Source organism: Panulirus ornatus, chromosome 5 (genome assembly GCF_036320965.1).
Source record: "Panulirus ornatus isolate Po-2019 chromosome 5, ASM3632096v1, whole genome shotgun sequence".
Lineage (NCBI taxonomy): Eukaryota > Metazoa > Arthropoda > Malacostraca > Decapoda > Palinuridae > Panulirus > Panulirus ornatus.
Window position 1 is genome coordinate 28,003,625 of NC_092228.1, and position 17,067 is coordinate 28,020,691.

The 17,067-nt window shown below is 42.1% G+C and overlaps 1 protein-coding gene across 1 annotated transcript in view; it reads left to right on the forward strand.

Moving 5' to 3' along the window:
- LOC139748641 (midasin) overlaps positions 1-17,067 on the forward strand; it is a 355,039-nt gene that overhangs the window by 30,440 nt on the left and 307,532 nt on the right. The window contains exon 4 of the mRNA XM_071661871.1: positions 1,802-1,910. Coding sequence (XP_071517972.1) covers positions 1,802-1,910 — 109 coding nt within the window. The remainder of the gene's footprint in view (positions 1-1,801; positions 1,911-17,067) is intronic.

Genomic DNA, 17,067 nt, shown 5'->3' on the forward strand with positions numbered 1-17,067 from the left:
AAAAGTTTTTTGGATCAGGTGTTAATTAGAAATTCTTTTTGCTACTAGATTTAGGCAGTGCCTCATCTGTATCCTCAAAGCTTACTTACGTTTGTACATTTATGTTCTATAACCTCCTTGTTTACTTCCATTGGGTTTTGTGTATACCCATTTCAATTGCAAATTTTAAGAAATATTTGAGGTGAAGCTGTGTGGTCAAGTTCATTTGTCCACCAGAGTTGAATTATGAATAACGAAAGATGCTTAAATTTTTTATAGATTTCACAAATAAAGACAAATTATAGTGCTACTAAAATTACCCTATTAATGTAGTTTAATGGGAGCTTTTTTGGTTTTTAACTAAAATAATTTGTGTATAACAATCAGGCTTGCATTGAAAATGAAGTGAAAGGTTTCATATGTCTCATGGTAAAGAAGCTATTCCCTGCAGATGCAGTTTGACCCGGAATTGTTAAGAGTATTTTTACAAAAAAGAACAACCAGATTTCTTTCTTCAAACATACTACCTATCTCTCCTTTCTTCTCATCTTGGTTACATCCACAGACATTCAGACACCCCAATCTGAGCCTTCGAGGAGGATGAACACTCCTTGCTTGGCTCCTTCTTTTGTTTCTTGTTTTAAGATTTGAAATTCAGGAAGGGTCCCCTCCCTCCCTCCCTTTCGTTGCCCTCTATGACACATAGGAAATATAGAGGTAGAATTCTTTCTCCCCTACCCAAAGTATGTTCTTTCCAAAGCAGTTTTATTTGAAGGCAATATATCCTGCGATTGATCTTATTTTCACCTGAAACACTTAAATGAGGTCCAGTTCTGCTGCCATTGCCCGCAATGAATAGGGGTAGGTGTTAGGTCTTTCCTGAATTAAGGATGGGCCCACCTTAGAATTGTGGATGGTAATGCTATTTGATGGGTACTTTCAGCAAGTCTCCATTAGTATTCTCCTTTCACATTTCATGATTCACAAAAATCGTTCAATTTGGTCCCCATGAAAATTGTTTTTGAATTTAATTGAAAGGTAACCTAACATTTACTATTAACTTATGATCTTCCTTGGTCTTAATATGGGAAACTCTGGGTCTCAAATATTATTTGCAAAACTTTTTGTTTGTTTTTTTAAGTATTATCCCTCCCATGTCATACCAGGTTGTCCATTTTTCCAGCTTTCCATTCCATTAAAGTGTACATATATGGCAGCATGTACCATGAAGATGACAACCATAATTGTCGTCTTCAAGTGAGAGAAACTTTGGCTTTGGAAGATGGGTAAGAAGCCCACATACCATAGGTGGATTGTTGCATTATCTGATTATTAGTGCAGGTACCATCAGCTACCTGTCATGCTCAGAAACTTGGTTTTAATCTCAGAGCGAGACTTTTCCAAGTTGTTGCCTTGATGTTGTTGATTTGGGTAATAGGTTTATTTTGTCTTTCTAGAAGTCAAGCTCTGCAAAATTTATTCTCACATTAGGTGCATGCATTCTCTTGAGCCACCCAATGTAAAGGGAAAGGTTAAAGATAATGGCTAGAATATAAAGAGTAGGTAGCTAATTGAAGATTAGCATTTTTTCTTATTGGCAAATTTTGGGTACTGGTTAGACTTATATGATGATTTTCAATGTCTGCTGTACTACTGTTCTTTAAAGTTACCATTTAATCAGTAATCCAAAACATTATCTGTAGACTATTTTTAATGAAAGGACCCTAGTACTAAACAGATTTTACTAATATTATGTCATGACTAGGACATTTATGTTAATGCACTTTTCAAAAGTCTGAGTTATCATCTTATTTCCCCTCAGGCAGTGACAAATGGTTATTGGCTTTTGCTAGAAGATCTGGATTATGCACCAATGGATGTTATTTCCATTTTGATACCACTTCTTGAGTCAAGAACCTTACCTATTCCAGGTGAGAAATATTCGTTATGTTATAATTACACAGTTCTGATTATAGAATAATAGGATACTTGGTCATCTGTTCTTGTTGCTACCTCGCTTATGAGAAATAGCAAGTGAGTGTGAATGAAAAAAATATATGTAGTTGAAGATATACATGTGTGAGATATCAGATTGGATTTTTCATACATGTGTGAGATATCAGATTGGATTTTCCATAATGACAGTCATCTCTCACATCAGCAGAAAGAGAAATATGCTTAAATGGTACCTTAATTTTTCCTTTAGAGTCAACCTCGTCAAGGCTGTGTATTTTCTCCCATAGAAAGTGAATCTTATTTATGTATTTCCATCTAGGAAGATAGTGGATGTGAACAAATGTGGCCTTTCTTTATCTGTTCCTGACGCTACCTTGCTAATACAGGAAATGGCGATTAAGTATGAAAATATGAGAAAGATGGGAGGTGGGCAGATTAGAAAAGGTAATGAGTTATGGGATGAAGAATTAAGAGTGTTAGTAAAACAGAAGGGAGGGGTGTTTGGATGATTTTTGCTGGGAAGTAGTGCAAATGGCTGGCAGATGTATAAAAGAAAGTGGCAGGAGGTCAAGAGAAAGGTACAAGAGGTGAAAAAGAGGGCAAATGAGAATTGGGGTGAGAGAGTATAATTGAATTATAGGGAGGATAAAAATATGTTTTGGAAGGAGGTAAATAAAGTGCTGAAGACAAGAGAACAAATGGGAACATCGGTGAAGGGGGCTAATGGGGAGGTAATGACAGGTAGTGAAGTGAGATGGAGTGCGTATTTTGAAGGTTTGTTGAATGTGTATGATGATAGAGTGACAGATGTAGGGTGCTTTGATTGAGGTGGTGTGCGAAGTGTGAGGGTCAGGGAGAATGGTTTTGTATATGGAGAAGGGGTAGTGAAAACCTTGAGGAAGATGAAAGCCAGCAAGGCAGCGGGTTTGGATGGTATTGCAGTGGAATTTATTAAAAAAGAGGATGACTGTGTTGTTGATTGGTTGGCAAGGATATTCAGTGTATGTATGGATCATGGTGAAGTGCCTGAGGATTGGCAGAATGCATGCATAGTGCCATTGTAGAAAGGCAAAGGGGATAAAAGTGAGTGTTCAAATTACAGAGGTATAAGTTTGTTGAGTATTCCTGGGAAATTATATGGGAGGGTATTGATTGAGAGGGTGAAGGCATGTACAGAGCATCAGATTGGGGAAGAGCAGTGTGGTTTCAGAAGTGGGAGAGGATGTGTGGATCAGGTGTTTGCTTTGAAGAATGTATGTGAGAAATACTTAGAAAAACAGATGCATTTGTATATAGCATTTATGGATCTGGAGAAGGCATATGATAGAGTTGATAGAGATGCTGTATGGAAGGTATTAAGAGTATATGGTGTGGAAGGTAAATTGCTAGAAGCAGTGAAAAGTTTTTACTAAGGATGTAAGGCATGTGTACGGGTAGGAAGAGAGGAAAGTGATTGGTTCCCAGTGAATGTCAGTTTGCGGCAGTGTTGCGTGATGTCTCCATGGTTGTTTAATTTGTTTATGGATGAGGTTGTTAGGGAGGTGAATGCAAGTGTTTTGGAGAGAGGGCCAAGTGTGCAGTCTGTTGGGGATGAGAGGGCTTGGGAAGTGAGTCAGTTGTTGTTCGCTGATGATACAGTGCTGGTGGCTGATTCAGGTGAGAAACTGCAGAAGCTGGTGACTGAGTTTGGTAAAGTTTGTGAAAGAAGAAAGCTGAAAGTAACTGTGAATAAGAGCAAGGTTACTATTTTCAGTAGGATTGAGGGACAAGATAATTTGGAGGTAAGATTGAATGGAGAAAAACTGGAGGAAGTGAAATGTTTTAGATATCTGGGAGTGGATTTAGCATTGGATGGAACCATGGAAGTGGAAGTGAGTCACAAGGTGGGGGAGGGGGCGAAAGATCTGGGAGTGTTGAAGAATGTGTGGAAGTTGAGAACATTATCTCAGAGAGCAAAAATGGGTATGTTTGAAGGAATAGTGGTTCCAACAATGTTATATGGTTGTGAGGCATGGGCTATAAATGGGGTTGTGTGGAGGAAGATAGATGTGTTGGAAATGAGATGTTTGAGGACAATATCCCTGGGGACATTATCCCTGGGGATAGGGGAGAAAGAATACTTCCCACGCATTCCTCACGTGTCGTAGAAGGCGACTAAAGGGGACGGGAGCGGGGGGCCAGAAACCCTCCCCTCCTTGTATTTTAACTTTCTAAAAGGGGAAACAGAAGAAGGAGTCACGCGAGGAGTGCTCATCCTCCTCGAAGGCTCAGATTGGGGTGTCTAAATGTGTGTGGATGTAACCAAGATGAGAAAAAAGGAGAGATAGGTAGTATGTTTGAGGAAAGGAAGCTGGATGTTTTGGCTCTGAGTGAAACGAAGCTCAAGGGTAAAGGGGAAGAGTGGTTTGGGAATGTCTTGGGAGTAAAGTCAGGGGTTAGTGAGAGGACAAGAGCAAGGGAAGGAGTAGCTCTACTCCTGAGTCAGGAGTTGTGGGAGTATGTGATAGAGCGCAAGAAAGTAAATTCAATATTGATATGGGTAAAACTGAAAGTTGATGGAGAGAGATGGGTGATTATTGGTGCATATGCACCTGGGCATAAGAAGAAAGATCATGAGAGGCAAGTGTTTTGGGAGCAGCTGAATGAGTGTGTTAGTGGTTTTGATGCACGAGACCGGGTTATAGTGATGGGTGATTTGAATGCAAAGGTGAGTAATGTGGCAGTTGAGGGAATAATTGGTATACATGGGGTGTTCAGTGTTGTAAATGGAAATGGTGAAGAGCTTGTAGATTTATGTGCTGAAAAAGGACTGGTGATTGGGAATACCTGGTTTAAAAAGTGAGATATACATATGTATACGTATGTAAGTAGGAGAGATGGCCAGAGAGCGTTATTGGATTACGTGTTAATTGATAGACGCATGAAAGAGACACTTTTGGATGTTAATGTGCTTAGAGGTGCAACTGGAGGGATGTCTGATCATTATCTTGTGGAGGCGAAGGTGAAGATTTGTGGGGGTTTTCAGAAAAGAAGAGAGAATGTTGGGGTGAAGAGAGTGGTGAGAGTAAGTGCGCTTGGGAAGGAGACTTGTGTGAGGATGTACCAGGAGAGACTGAGTACAGAATTTAAAAAGGTGAGAACAAAGGAGGTAAGGGGAGTGGGGGAGGAATGGGATGTATTTAGGGAATCAGTGATGGATTGCACAGAAGATGCTTGTGGCATGAGAAGCGTGGGAGGTGGGTTGATTAGAAAAGGTAGTGAGTGGTGGGATGAAGAAGGTAAGATTATTAGTGAAAGAGAAGAGAGAGGCATTTGAACAATTTTTGCAGGGAAAAAATGCAAATGAGTGAGAGAGGTATAAAAGAAAGAGGCAGGAGGTCAAGAGAAAGGTGCAAGAGGTGAAAAAGAGGGCAAATGAGAGTAGGGGTGAGAGAGTATCATTAAATTTCAGGGAGAATAAAAAGATGTTTTGGAAGGAGGTAAATAAAGTGCATAAGACAAGGGAGCAAATGGGAACTTCAGTGAAGGGGGCTAATAGGGAGGTGATAACAAGTAGTGGTGATGTGAGAAGGAGATGGAGTGAGTATTTTGCAGGTTTGTTGAATGTGTTTGATGATAGAGTGGCAGATATAGGGTGTTTTGGTCGAGGTGGTGTGCAAAGTGAGAGGGTTAGGGAAAATGATTTGGTAAATAGAGAAGAGGTAGTAAAAGCTTTACGGAAGATGAAAGCTGGCAAGGCAGCAGGTTTGGATGGTATTGCAGTGGAATTTATTAAAAAAGGGGGTGACTGTATTATTTACTGGTTGGGTAAGGTTATTTTATGTATGTATGATTCATGGTGAGGTGCCTGAGGATTGGCGGAATGCTTGCATAGTGCCCTTGTACAAAGACAAAGGGGATAAGAGTGAGTGCTCAAATTACAGAGGTATAAGTTTGTTGAGTATTCCTGGTAAATTATATGGGAGGGTATTGATTGAGAGGGTGAAGGCGTGTACAGAGCATCAGATTGGGGAAGAGCAGTGTGGTTTCAGAAGTGGTAGAGGATGTGTGGATCAGGTGTTTGCTTTGAAGAATGTATGTGAGAAATACTTAGAAAAGCAAATGGATTTGTATGTAGCATTTATGGATCTGGAGAAGGCAAATGATAGCGTTGATAGAGATGCTCTGTGGAAGGTTTTAAGATTATATGGTGTGGGAGGCAAGTTGTTAGAAGCAGTGAAAAGTTTTTATCGAGGATGTAAGGCATGTGTACTTGTAGGAAGAGAGAAAAGTGATTGGTTCTCAGTGGATGTAGTTTTGCGGCATTGGTGTGTGATGTCTCCATGGTTGTTTAATTTGTTTATGGATGGGGTTGTTAGGGAGGTGAATGCAAGAGTTTTGGAAAGAGGGGCAAGTATGCAGTCTGTTGTGGATGAGAGAGCTTGGGAAGTGAGTCAGTTGTTGTTCGCTGATGATACAGCGCTGGTGGCTGATTCATGTAAGAAACTGCAGAAGCTGGTGACTGAGTTTGGTAAAGTGTGTGAAAGAAGAAAGTTAAGAGTAAATGTGAATAAGAGCAAGGTTATTAGGTACAGTAGGGTTGAGGGTCAAGTTAATTGGGAGGTAAGTTTGAATGGAGAAAAACTGGAGGAAGTAAAGTGTTTTAGATATCTGGGAGTGGATCTGGCAGCGGATGGAACCATGGAAGCGGAAGTGAATCATAGGGTGGGGGAGGGGGCGAAAATTCTGGGAGCCTTGAAGAATGTTTGGAAGTCGAGAACATTATCTCGGAAAGTAAAAATGGTTATGTTTGAAGATATAGTGGTTCCAACAATGTTGTATGGTTGCGAGGCATGGGCTATGGATAGAGTTGTGCACAGGAGGGTGGATGTGCTGGAAATGAGATGTTTGAGGACAATATGTGGTGTGAGGTGGTTTGATCGAGTAAGTAATGTAAGGGTAAGAGAGATGTGTGGAAATAAAAAGAGCGTGGTTGAGAGAGCAGAAGAGGGTGTTTTGAAATGGTTTGGTCACATGGAGAGAATGAGTGAGGAAAGATTGACCAAGAGGATATATGTGTCGGAGGTGGAGGGAACGAGGAGAAGTGGGAGACCAAATTTTAGGTGGAAAGATGGAGTGAAAAAGATTTTGAGTGATCGGGGCCTGAACATGCAGGAGGGTGAAAGGCGTGCAAGGAATAGAGTGAATTGGAATGATGTGGTATACTGGGGTCGACGTGCTGTCAATAGATTGAACCAGGGCATGTGAAGCATCTGGGGTAAACCATGGAAAGTTTGTGGGGCCTGGATGTGGAAAGGGAGCTGTGGTTTCAGTGCATTATTACATGACAGCTAGAGACTGAGTGTGAACAAATGGGGCCTTTGTTGTCTTTCCTAGCGCTACCTCGCACACATGAGGGGGGAGGGGGTTGTTAATCCATGTGGCGAGGTGGCGATGGGAACAAATAAAGGCAGACAGTATGAATTATGTACATGTGTATATATGTATATGTCTGTGTGTGTATATATAAGTGTACATTGAGATGTATAGGTATGTATATTTGCGTGTGTGGACGTATATGTGTATACATGTGTATGTGGGCTGGTTGGGCCATTCTTTTGTCTGTTTCCTTGCACTTCCTCGCTAACGCGGGAGACAGCGACAAAGCAAAATAAATAAAATGTGGTGTGAGGTGGTTTGATCAAGTAAGTAATGAAAGGGTAAGAGAGATATGCTGTAATAAAAAGAGTGTGGTTGAGAGAGCAGAGGAGGGTGCTTTGAAATGGTTTGGTCAAATGGAGAGAATGAGTGAGGAAAGATTGACAAAGTATGTATGTCAAGAGGTAGAGGAAACAAGAAGCGGGAGACCAAAGTGGGGATGGAAGGATGGAATGAAAAAGATTTTGAGTGATTGGGACTGAACATAGAGGAGGGTGAAAGACATGCAAGGAATAGAGCGAATTGGAATGATGTGGTATACGTGGGTGGACTCACTATCAGAGGATTGAACCAGGGCATGTGGAGCATCTGGGGTAAACCATGGAAAGTTTTGTGGGGTCTGGATGTGTAAAGAGAGCTGTGGTTTGGGTGCATTACACATGACAGGTAGAGACTGAGTGTGAACGAATGTGGCCTTTTATGTCTTTTCCTAGCGCTACCTCAGGTTGTGTGTGTGTGTGTTGCTATTTCATGTGTAGTGGGGTGGCAACAAGAATAGATGAAGGCAGCAAGTATGAGTATGTACATGTGTATGTATGTATATGTCTGTGCATGTATATGTATGTATACGTTGAAATGTATAGGTGTGTATATGTGCTTGTTTAGGCGTTTATGTACGCACATGTGTATATGGATGGGTTGGGCCATTCTTTGTTCTGTTTCCTTGTGCTACCTCGCTAATGTGAAGACGGCGATTATGTATGATAAATATAATATAAATTTATTTATTTATTTATTTTGCTTTGTCGCTGTCTCCCGTGTTAGCGAGGTAGCGCAAGGAAACAGACGAAAGAATGGCCCAACCCACCCACATACACATGTATATACATACACGTCCATACATGCAAATATACATACCTATACATCTCAATGTATACATATATATACACACACAGACATATACATATATACACATGTACATAATTCATACTGTCTGCTTTTATTCATTCTCATCGCCACCTCGCCTCACATGTAATAACAACCCCCTCCCCCCTCATGTGTGTGAGATAGCACTAGGAAAAAACAACAAAGGCCCCATTGGTTCACACTCAGTGTCTAGCTGTCTTGTAATAATGCACCAGAACCACAGCTTCCTTTCCACATCCAGGCCCCACAGAACTTTCCATGGAAAGTTTGTGGGGCCTGGATGTGGAAAGGGAGCTGTGGTTTCGGTGCATTATACGTGACAGCTAGAGACTGAGTGTGAACGAATGTGGCCTTTGTTGTCTTTTCCTAGCGCTACCTCATGCGTGTGCGGGGGGGAGGGGGTGTCATTTCATGTGTCGTGGGATGGCGACAGGAATGAATAAAGGCAGGAAGTATGAATTATGTACGTGTGTATATGTCTGTGTATGTATGATACAGTGGTTAAATTGATGAAAACTACTATTGACGTTTGTGTAAATAAATTATATTTTTTTTTTATTATACTTTGTCGCTGTCTCCCGCGTTTGCGAGGTAGCGCAAGGAAAATTATACATTTCCCTTTTCCATAGCCAGAGGTTGAACCATTATGTGACATTCATTTTTCATTTCATTTCAAGCTAGAAGTTTCAGTTTTCTAAATTATTTCTTACATTTTTCATTTTTTTTTTTTTTTTTTTGCTTTGTCGCTGTCTCCCGCATTTACGAGGTAGCGCAAGGAAACAGACGAAAGAAGTGACCCAACCCACCCCCATACACATGTATATACATACGTCCACACACGCAAATATACATACCTACACAGCTTTCCATGGTTTACCCCAGACGCTTCACATGCCCTGATTCAATCCACTGACAGCACGTCAACCCCGGTATACCACATCGATCCAATTCACTCTATTCCTTGCCCTCCTTTCACGTGAACCTCCTGCATGTTCAGGCCTCGATCACACAAAATCTTTTTCACTCCATCTTTCCACCTAAAATTTGGTCTCCCACTTCTCCTCGTTCCCTCCACCTCTGACACATATATCCTCTTGGTCAATCTTTCCTCACTCATTCTCTCCATGTGCCCAAACCATTTCAAAACACCCTCTTCTGCTCTCTCAACCACGCTCTTTTTATTTCCACACATCTGTCTCACCCTTACGTTACTTACTCGATCAAACCACCTCACACCACACATTGTCCTCAAACATCTCATTTCCAGCACATCCATCCTCCTGCGCACAACTCTATCCATAGCCCATGCCTCGCAACCATACAACATTGTTGGAACCACTATTCCTTCAAACATACCCATTTTTGCTTTCCGAGATAATGTTCTCGACTTCCACACATTCTTCAAGGCTCCCAGAACTTTCGCCCCCTCCCCCACCCCCACCCTATGATTCACTTCCACTTCCATGGTTCCATCCGCTGCCAGATCCACTCCCAGATATCTAAAACACTTTACTTCCTCCAGTTTTTCTCCATTCAAACTTACCCCCCAATTGACTTGACCCTCAACCCTACTGTACCTAATAACCTTGCTCTTATTCACATTTACTCTTAACTTTCTTCTTTCACACACTTTACCAAACTCAGTCTCCAGCTTCTGCAGTTTCTCACATGAATCAGCCACCAGCGCTGTATCATCAGCGAACAACAACTGACTCACTTCCCAAGCTCTCTCATCCCCAACAGACTTCATACTTGCCCCTCTTTCCAAAACTCTTGCATTCACCTCCCTAACAACCCCATCCATAAACAAATTAAACAACCATGGAGACATCACACACCCCTGCCGCAAACCTACATTCACTGAGAACCAATCACTTTCCTCTCTTCCTACACGTACACATGCCTTACATCCTCGATAAAAACTTTTCACTGCTTCTAACAACTTGCCTCCCACACCATATATTCTTAATACCTTCCACAGAGCATCTCTATCAACTCTATCATATGCCTTCTCCAGATCCATAAATGCTACATACAAATCCATTTGCTTTTCTAAGTATTTCTCACATACATTCTTCAAAGCAAACTCCTGATCCACACATCCTCTACCACTTCTGAAACCACACTGCTCTTCCCCAATCTGATGCTCTGTACATGCCTTCACCCTCTCAATCAATACCCTCCCATATAATTTACCTGGAATACTCAACAAACTTATACCTCTGTAATTTGAGCACTCACTCTTATCCCCTTTGCCTTTGTACAATGGCACTATGCAAGCATTCCGCCAATCCTCAGGCACCTCACCATGAGTCATACATACATTAGATAACCTTACCAACCAGTCAATAATACAGTCACCCCCTTTTTTAATAAATTCCACTGCAATGCCATCCAAACCTGCTGCCTTGCTGGCTTTCATCTTCCACAAAGCTTTTACTACCTCTTCTCTGTTTACCAAATCATTTTCCCTAACCCTCTCACTTTGCACACCACCTCGACCAAAACACCCTATATATATATATATATATATATGTGTGTGTGTGTGTATGTGTGTATATATATATATATATACGGTGAGAGTAAGTGAGCTTGGGAAGGAGACCTGTGTGAGGAAGTACCAGGAGAGACTGAGTACAGAATGGAAAAACGTGAGAACAATGGAAGTAAGGGGAGTGGGGGAGGAATGGGATGTATTTAGGGAATCAGTGATGGATTGCGCAAAAGATGCTTGTGGCATGAGAAGAGTGGGAGGTGGGTTGACTAGAAAGGGTAGTGAGTGGTGGGATGAAGAAGTAAGAGTACTAGTGAAAGAGAAGAGAGAGGCATTTGGACGATTTTTGCAGGGAAAAAATGCAATTGAGTGGGAGATGTATAAAAGAAAGAGGCAGGAGGTCAAGAGAAAGGTGCAAGAGGTGAAAAAAAGGGCAAATGAGAGTTGGGGTGAGAGAGTATCATTAAATTTTAGGGAGAATAAAAAGATGTTCTGGAAGGAGGTAAATAAAGTGCGTAAGACAAGGGAGCAAATGGGAACTTCAGTGAAGGGCGCAAATGGGGAGGTGATAACAAGTAGTGGTGATGTGAGAAGGAGATGGAGTGAGTATTTTGAAGGTTTGTTGAATGTGTTTGATGATAGAGTGGCAGATATAGGGTGTTTTGGTCGAGGTGGTGTGCAAAGTGAGAGGGTTAGGGAAAATGATTTGGTAAACAGAGAAGAGGTAGTGAAAGCTTTACGGAAGATGAAAGCCAGCAAGGCAGCAGGTTTGGATGGTATTGCAGTGGAATTTATTAAAAAAGGGGGTGACTATATTGTTGACTGGTTGGTAAGGTGATTTAATGTATGTATGACTCATGGTGAGGTGCCTGAGGATTGGCGGAATGCGTGCATAGTGCCATTGTACAAAGGCAAAGGGGATAAGAGTGAGTGCTCAAATTACAGAGGTATAAGTTTGTTGAGTATTCCAGGTAAATTATATGGGAGGGTATTGATTGAGAGGGTGAAGGCATGTAGAGAGCATCAGATTGGGGAAGAGCAGTGTGGTTTCAGAAGTGGTAGAGGATGTGTGGATCAGGTGTTTGCTTTGAAGAATGTATGTGAGAAATACTTAGAAAAGCAAATGGATTTGTATGTAGCATTTATGGATCTGGAGAAGGCATATGATAGAGTTGATAGAGATGCTCTGTGGAAGGTATTAAGAATATATGGTGTGGGAGGAAAGTTGTTAGAAGCAGTAAAAAGTTTTTATCGAGGATGTAAGGCATGTGTACGTGTAGGAAGAGAGGAAAGTGATTGGTTCTCAGTGAATGTAGGTTTGTGGCAGGGGTGTCTGATGTCTCCATGGTTGTTTAATTTGTTTATGGATGGGGTTGTTAGGGAAGTGAATGCAAGAGTTTTGGAAAGAGGGGCAAGTATGAAGTCTGTTGGGGATGAGAGAGCTTGGGAAGTGAGTCAGTTGTTGTTCGCTGATGATACAGCGCTGGTGGCTGATTCATGTGAGAAACTGCAGAAGCTGGTGACTGAGTTTGGTAAAGTGTGTGGAAGAAGAAAGTTAAGAGTAAATGTGAATAAGAGCAAGGTTATCAGGTACAGTAGGGTTGAGGGTCAAGTCAATTGGGAGGTGAGTTTGAATGGAGAAAAACTGGAGGAAGTGAGGTGTTTTAGATATCTGGGAGTGGATCTGGCAGCGGATGGAACCATGGAAACGGAAGTGGATCATAGGGTGGGGGAGGGGGCGAAAATTCTGGGGGCCTTGAAGAATGTGTGGAAGTCGAAAACATTATCTCGGAAAGCAAAAATGGGTATGTTTGAAGGAATAGTGGTTCCAACAATGTTGTATGGTTGCGAGGCATGGGTTATGGATAGAGTTGTGCGCAGGAGGATGGATGTGCTGGAAATGAGATGTTTGAGGACAATGTGTGGTGTGAGGTGGTTTGATCGAGTGAGTAACGTAAGGGTAAGAGAGATGTGTGGAAATAAAAAGAGCGTGGTTGAGAGAGCAGAAGAGGGTGTTTTGAAGTGGTTTGGGCACATGGAGAGGATGAGTGAGGAAAGATTGACCAAGAGGATATATGTGTCGGAGGTGGAGGGAACAAGGAGAAGAGGGAGACCAAATTGGAGGTGGAAAGATGGAGTGAAAAAGATTTTGTGTGATCGGGGCCTGAACATGCAGGAGGGTGAAAGGAGGGCAAGGAATAGAGTGAATTGGAGCGATATGGTATACCGGGGCTGACGTGCTGTCAGTGGATTGAATCAAGGCATGTGAAGCGTCTGGGGTAAACCATAGAAAGCTGTGTAGGTATGTATATTTGCGTGTGTGGACGTATGTATATACATGTGTATGGGGGGGGGGTTGGGCCATTTCTTTCGTCTGTTTCCTTGCGCTACCTCGCAAACGCGGGAGACAGCGACAAAGTATGAAAAAAAAAAAAATATATATATATTATCCCTGGGGATAGGGGTGAAAGAATACTTCCCACACATTCCTCACGTGTCGTAGAAGGCGACTAGAGGGGACGGGAGCGGGGGGCCAGAAATCCTCCCCTCCTTGTATTTTAACTTACTAAAAAATGGGAAACAGAAGGAGTCATGCGGGGAGTGCTCATCCTCCTCGTAGACTCAGAGTGGGGTGTCTAAATGTGTGTGGATGTAACCAAGATGTGAAAAAAGGAGAGGTAGGTAGTATGTTTGAGGAAAGGAACCTGGATGTTTTGGCTCTGAGTGAAACGAAGCTCAAGGGTAAAGGGGAAGAGTGGTTTGGGAATGTCTTGGGAGTAAAGTCAGGGGTTAGTGAGAGGACAAGAGCAAGGGAAGGAGTAGCAGTACTCCTGAAACAGGAGTTGTGGGAGTATGTGATAGAATGTAAGTAAATTCTCGATAGATATGGGTAAAACTGAAAGTTGATGGAGAGAGATGGGTGATTATTGGTGCATATGCAGCTGGGCATGAGAATAAAGATCATGAGAGGCAAGTGTTTTGGGAGCAGCTGAATGAGTGTGTTAGTGGTTTTGATGCACGAGACCGGGTTATAGTGATGGGTGATTTGAATGCAAAGGTGAGTAATGTTGCAGTTGAGGGAATAATTGGTATACATGGGGTGTTCAGTGTTGTAAATGGAAATGGTGAAGAGCTTGTAGATTTATGTGCTGAAAAAGGACTGGTGATTGCGAATATCTGGTTTAAAAAGCGAGATATACATAAGTATACGTATGTAAGTAGGAGAGATAGCCAGAGAGCGTTATTGGATTACGTGTTAATTGACAGGCGTGCGAAAGACAGACTTTTGGATGTTAATGTGCTGAGAGGTGCAACTGGAGGGATGTCTGATCATTATCTTGTGGAGGCTAAGGTGAAGATTTGTATGGGTTTTCAGAAAAGAAGAGTGAATGTTGGGGTGAAGAGGGTGGTGAGAGTAAGTGAGCTTGGGAATGAGACTTGTGTGAGGAAGTACCAGGAGAGACTGAGTATGGAATGGAAAAAGGTGACTACAATGGAAGTAAGGGGAGTGGGGGAGGAATGGGATGTATTTAGGGAATCAGTGATGGATTGCGCAAAAGATGCTTGTGGCATGAGAAGCGTGGGAGGCAGGTTGATTAGAAAGGGTAGTGAGTGGTGGGATGAAGAAGTAAGATTATTAGTGAAAGAGAAGAGAGAGGCATTTGGACGATTTCTGCAGGGAAAAAATGCAATTGAGTGGGAGATGTATAAAAGAAAGAGACAGGAGGTCAAGAGAAAGGTGCAAGAGGTGAAAAAGAGGGCAAATGAGAGTTGGGGTGAGAGAGTATCATTAGATTTTAGGGAGAATAAAAAGATGTTCTGGAAGGAGGTAAATAAAGTGCGTAAGACAAGGGAGCAAATGGGAACTTCAGTGAAGGGGGCTAATGGGGAGGTGATAACAAGTAGTGGTGATGTGAGGAGATGGTGTGAGTATTTTGAAGGTTTGTTGAATGTGTTTGATGATAGAGTGGCATATATAGGGTGTTTTGGTCGAGATGGTGTGCAAAGTGAGAGGGTTAGGGAAAATGATTTGGTAAACAGAGAAGAGGTGGTAAAAGCTTTGCGGAAGACGAAAGCCGGCAAGGCAGCAGGTTTGGATGGTATTGCAGTGGAATTTATTAAAAAAGGGGGTGACTGTATTGTTGACTGGTTGGTAAGGTTATTTAATGTATGTATGACTCATGGTGAGGTGCCTGAGGATTGGCATAATGCGTGCCAATGGCATAGTGCCATTGTACAAAGGCAAAGGGGATAAGAGTGAGTGCTCAAATTACAGAGGTATAAGTTTGTTGAGTATTCCTGGTAAATTATATGGGAGGGTATTGATTGAGAGGGTGAAGGCAGGTACAGAGCATCAGATTGGGGAAGAGCAGTGTGGTTTCAGAAGTGGTAGAGGATGTGTGGATCAGGTGTTTGCTTTGAAGAATGTATGTGAGAAATACTTAGAAAAGCAAATGGATTTGTATGTAGCATTTATGGATCTTCACTGAAGTTCCCATTTGCTCCCTTGTCTTACGCACCCTATTTACCTCCTTCCAGAACATCTTTTTATTCTCCCTAAAATTTACTAATAGTCTCTCACCCCAACTCTCATTTGCCCTTTTTTCACCTCTTGCACCTTTCTCTTGACCTCCTGTCTCTTTCTTTTATACTTCTCCCACTCAATTGCATTTTTTCCCTGCAAAAATCGTCCAAATGCCTCTCTCTTCTCTTTCACTAATACTCTTACTTCTTCAACCCACCACTCACTACCCTTTCTAAACAGCCCACCTCCCACTCTTCTCATGCCACAAGCATCTTTTGCGCAATCCATCACTGATTCCCTAAATACATCCCATTCCTCCCCCACTCCCCTTACTTCCATTGTTCTCACCTTTTTCCATTCTGTACACAGTCTCTCCTGGTACTTCCCCACACAGGTCTCCTTCCCAAGCTCACTTACTCTCACCACCTTCTTCACCCCAAAATTCACTCCTCTTTTCTGAAAACCCATACTAATCTTCACCTTAGCCTCCACAAGATAATGATCAGACATCCCTCCAGTTGCACCTCTCAGCACATTAACATCCAAAAGTCTCTCTTTCGCACGCCTGTCAATTAACACGTAATCCAATAACGCTCTCTGGCCATCTCTCCTACTTACATAAGTATACTTATGTATATCTCGCTTTTTAAACCAGGTATTCCCAATCATCAGTCCTTTTTCAGCACATAAATCTACAAGCTCTTCACCATTTCCATTTACAACACTGAACACCCCATGCATACCAATTATTCCCTCAACTGCCACATTACTCACCTTTGCATTCAAATCACCCATCACTATAACCCGGTCTCGTGCATCAAAACCGCTAACACACTCATTCAGCTGCTCCCAAAACACTTGCCTCTCATGATCTTTCTTCTCATGCCCAGGTGCATATGCACCAATAATCACCCACCTCTCTCCATCAACTTTCAATTTTACCCATATTAATCGAGAATTTACTTTCTTACATTCTATCACATACTCCCACAACTCCTGTTTCAGGAGTATTGCTACTCCTTCCCTTGCTCTTGTCCTCTCACTAACCCCTGACTTCACTCCCCAGACATTTCCAAACCACTCTTCCCCTTTACCCTTGAGCTTCGTTTCACTCAGAGCCAAAACATCCAGGTTCCTTTCCTCAAACATACTACCTATCTCTCCTTTTTTCACATCTTGGTTACATCCACACACATTTAGGCACCCCACTCTGAGCCTTCGAGGAGGATGATCACTCCTTGCTTGGCTCCTTCTTTGTTTCTTGTTTTAAGATTTGAAATTCAGGAAGGGTCCCCTCCCTCCTCCCTTTCGTTGCCCTCTATGACACATAGGAAATATAGAGTAGAATTCTTTTTTACTCCCCCTACCCAAAGTATGTTCTTTCCAAAGCAGTTTTATTTGAAGGCAATATATCCTGCGATTGATCTTATTTTCACCTGAAACACTTAAATGAGGTCCAGTTCTGCTGCCATTGCCCGCAATGAATAGGGGTAGGTGTTAGGTCTTTCCTGAATTAAGGATGGGCCCACCTTAGAATTGTGGATGGTAA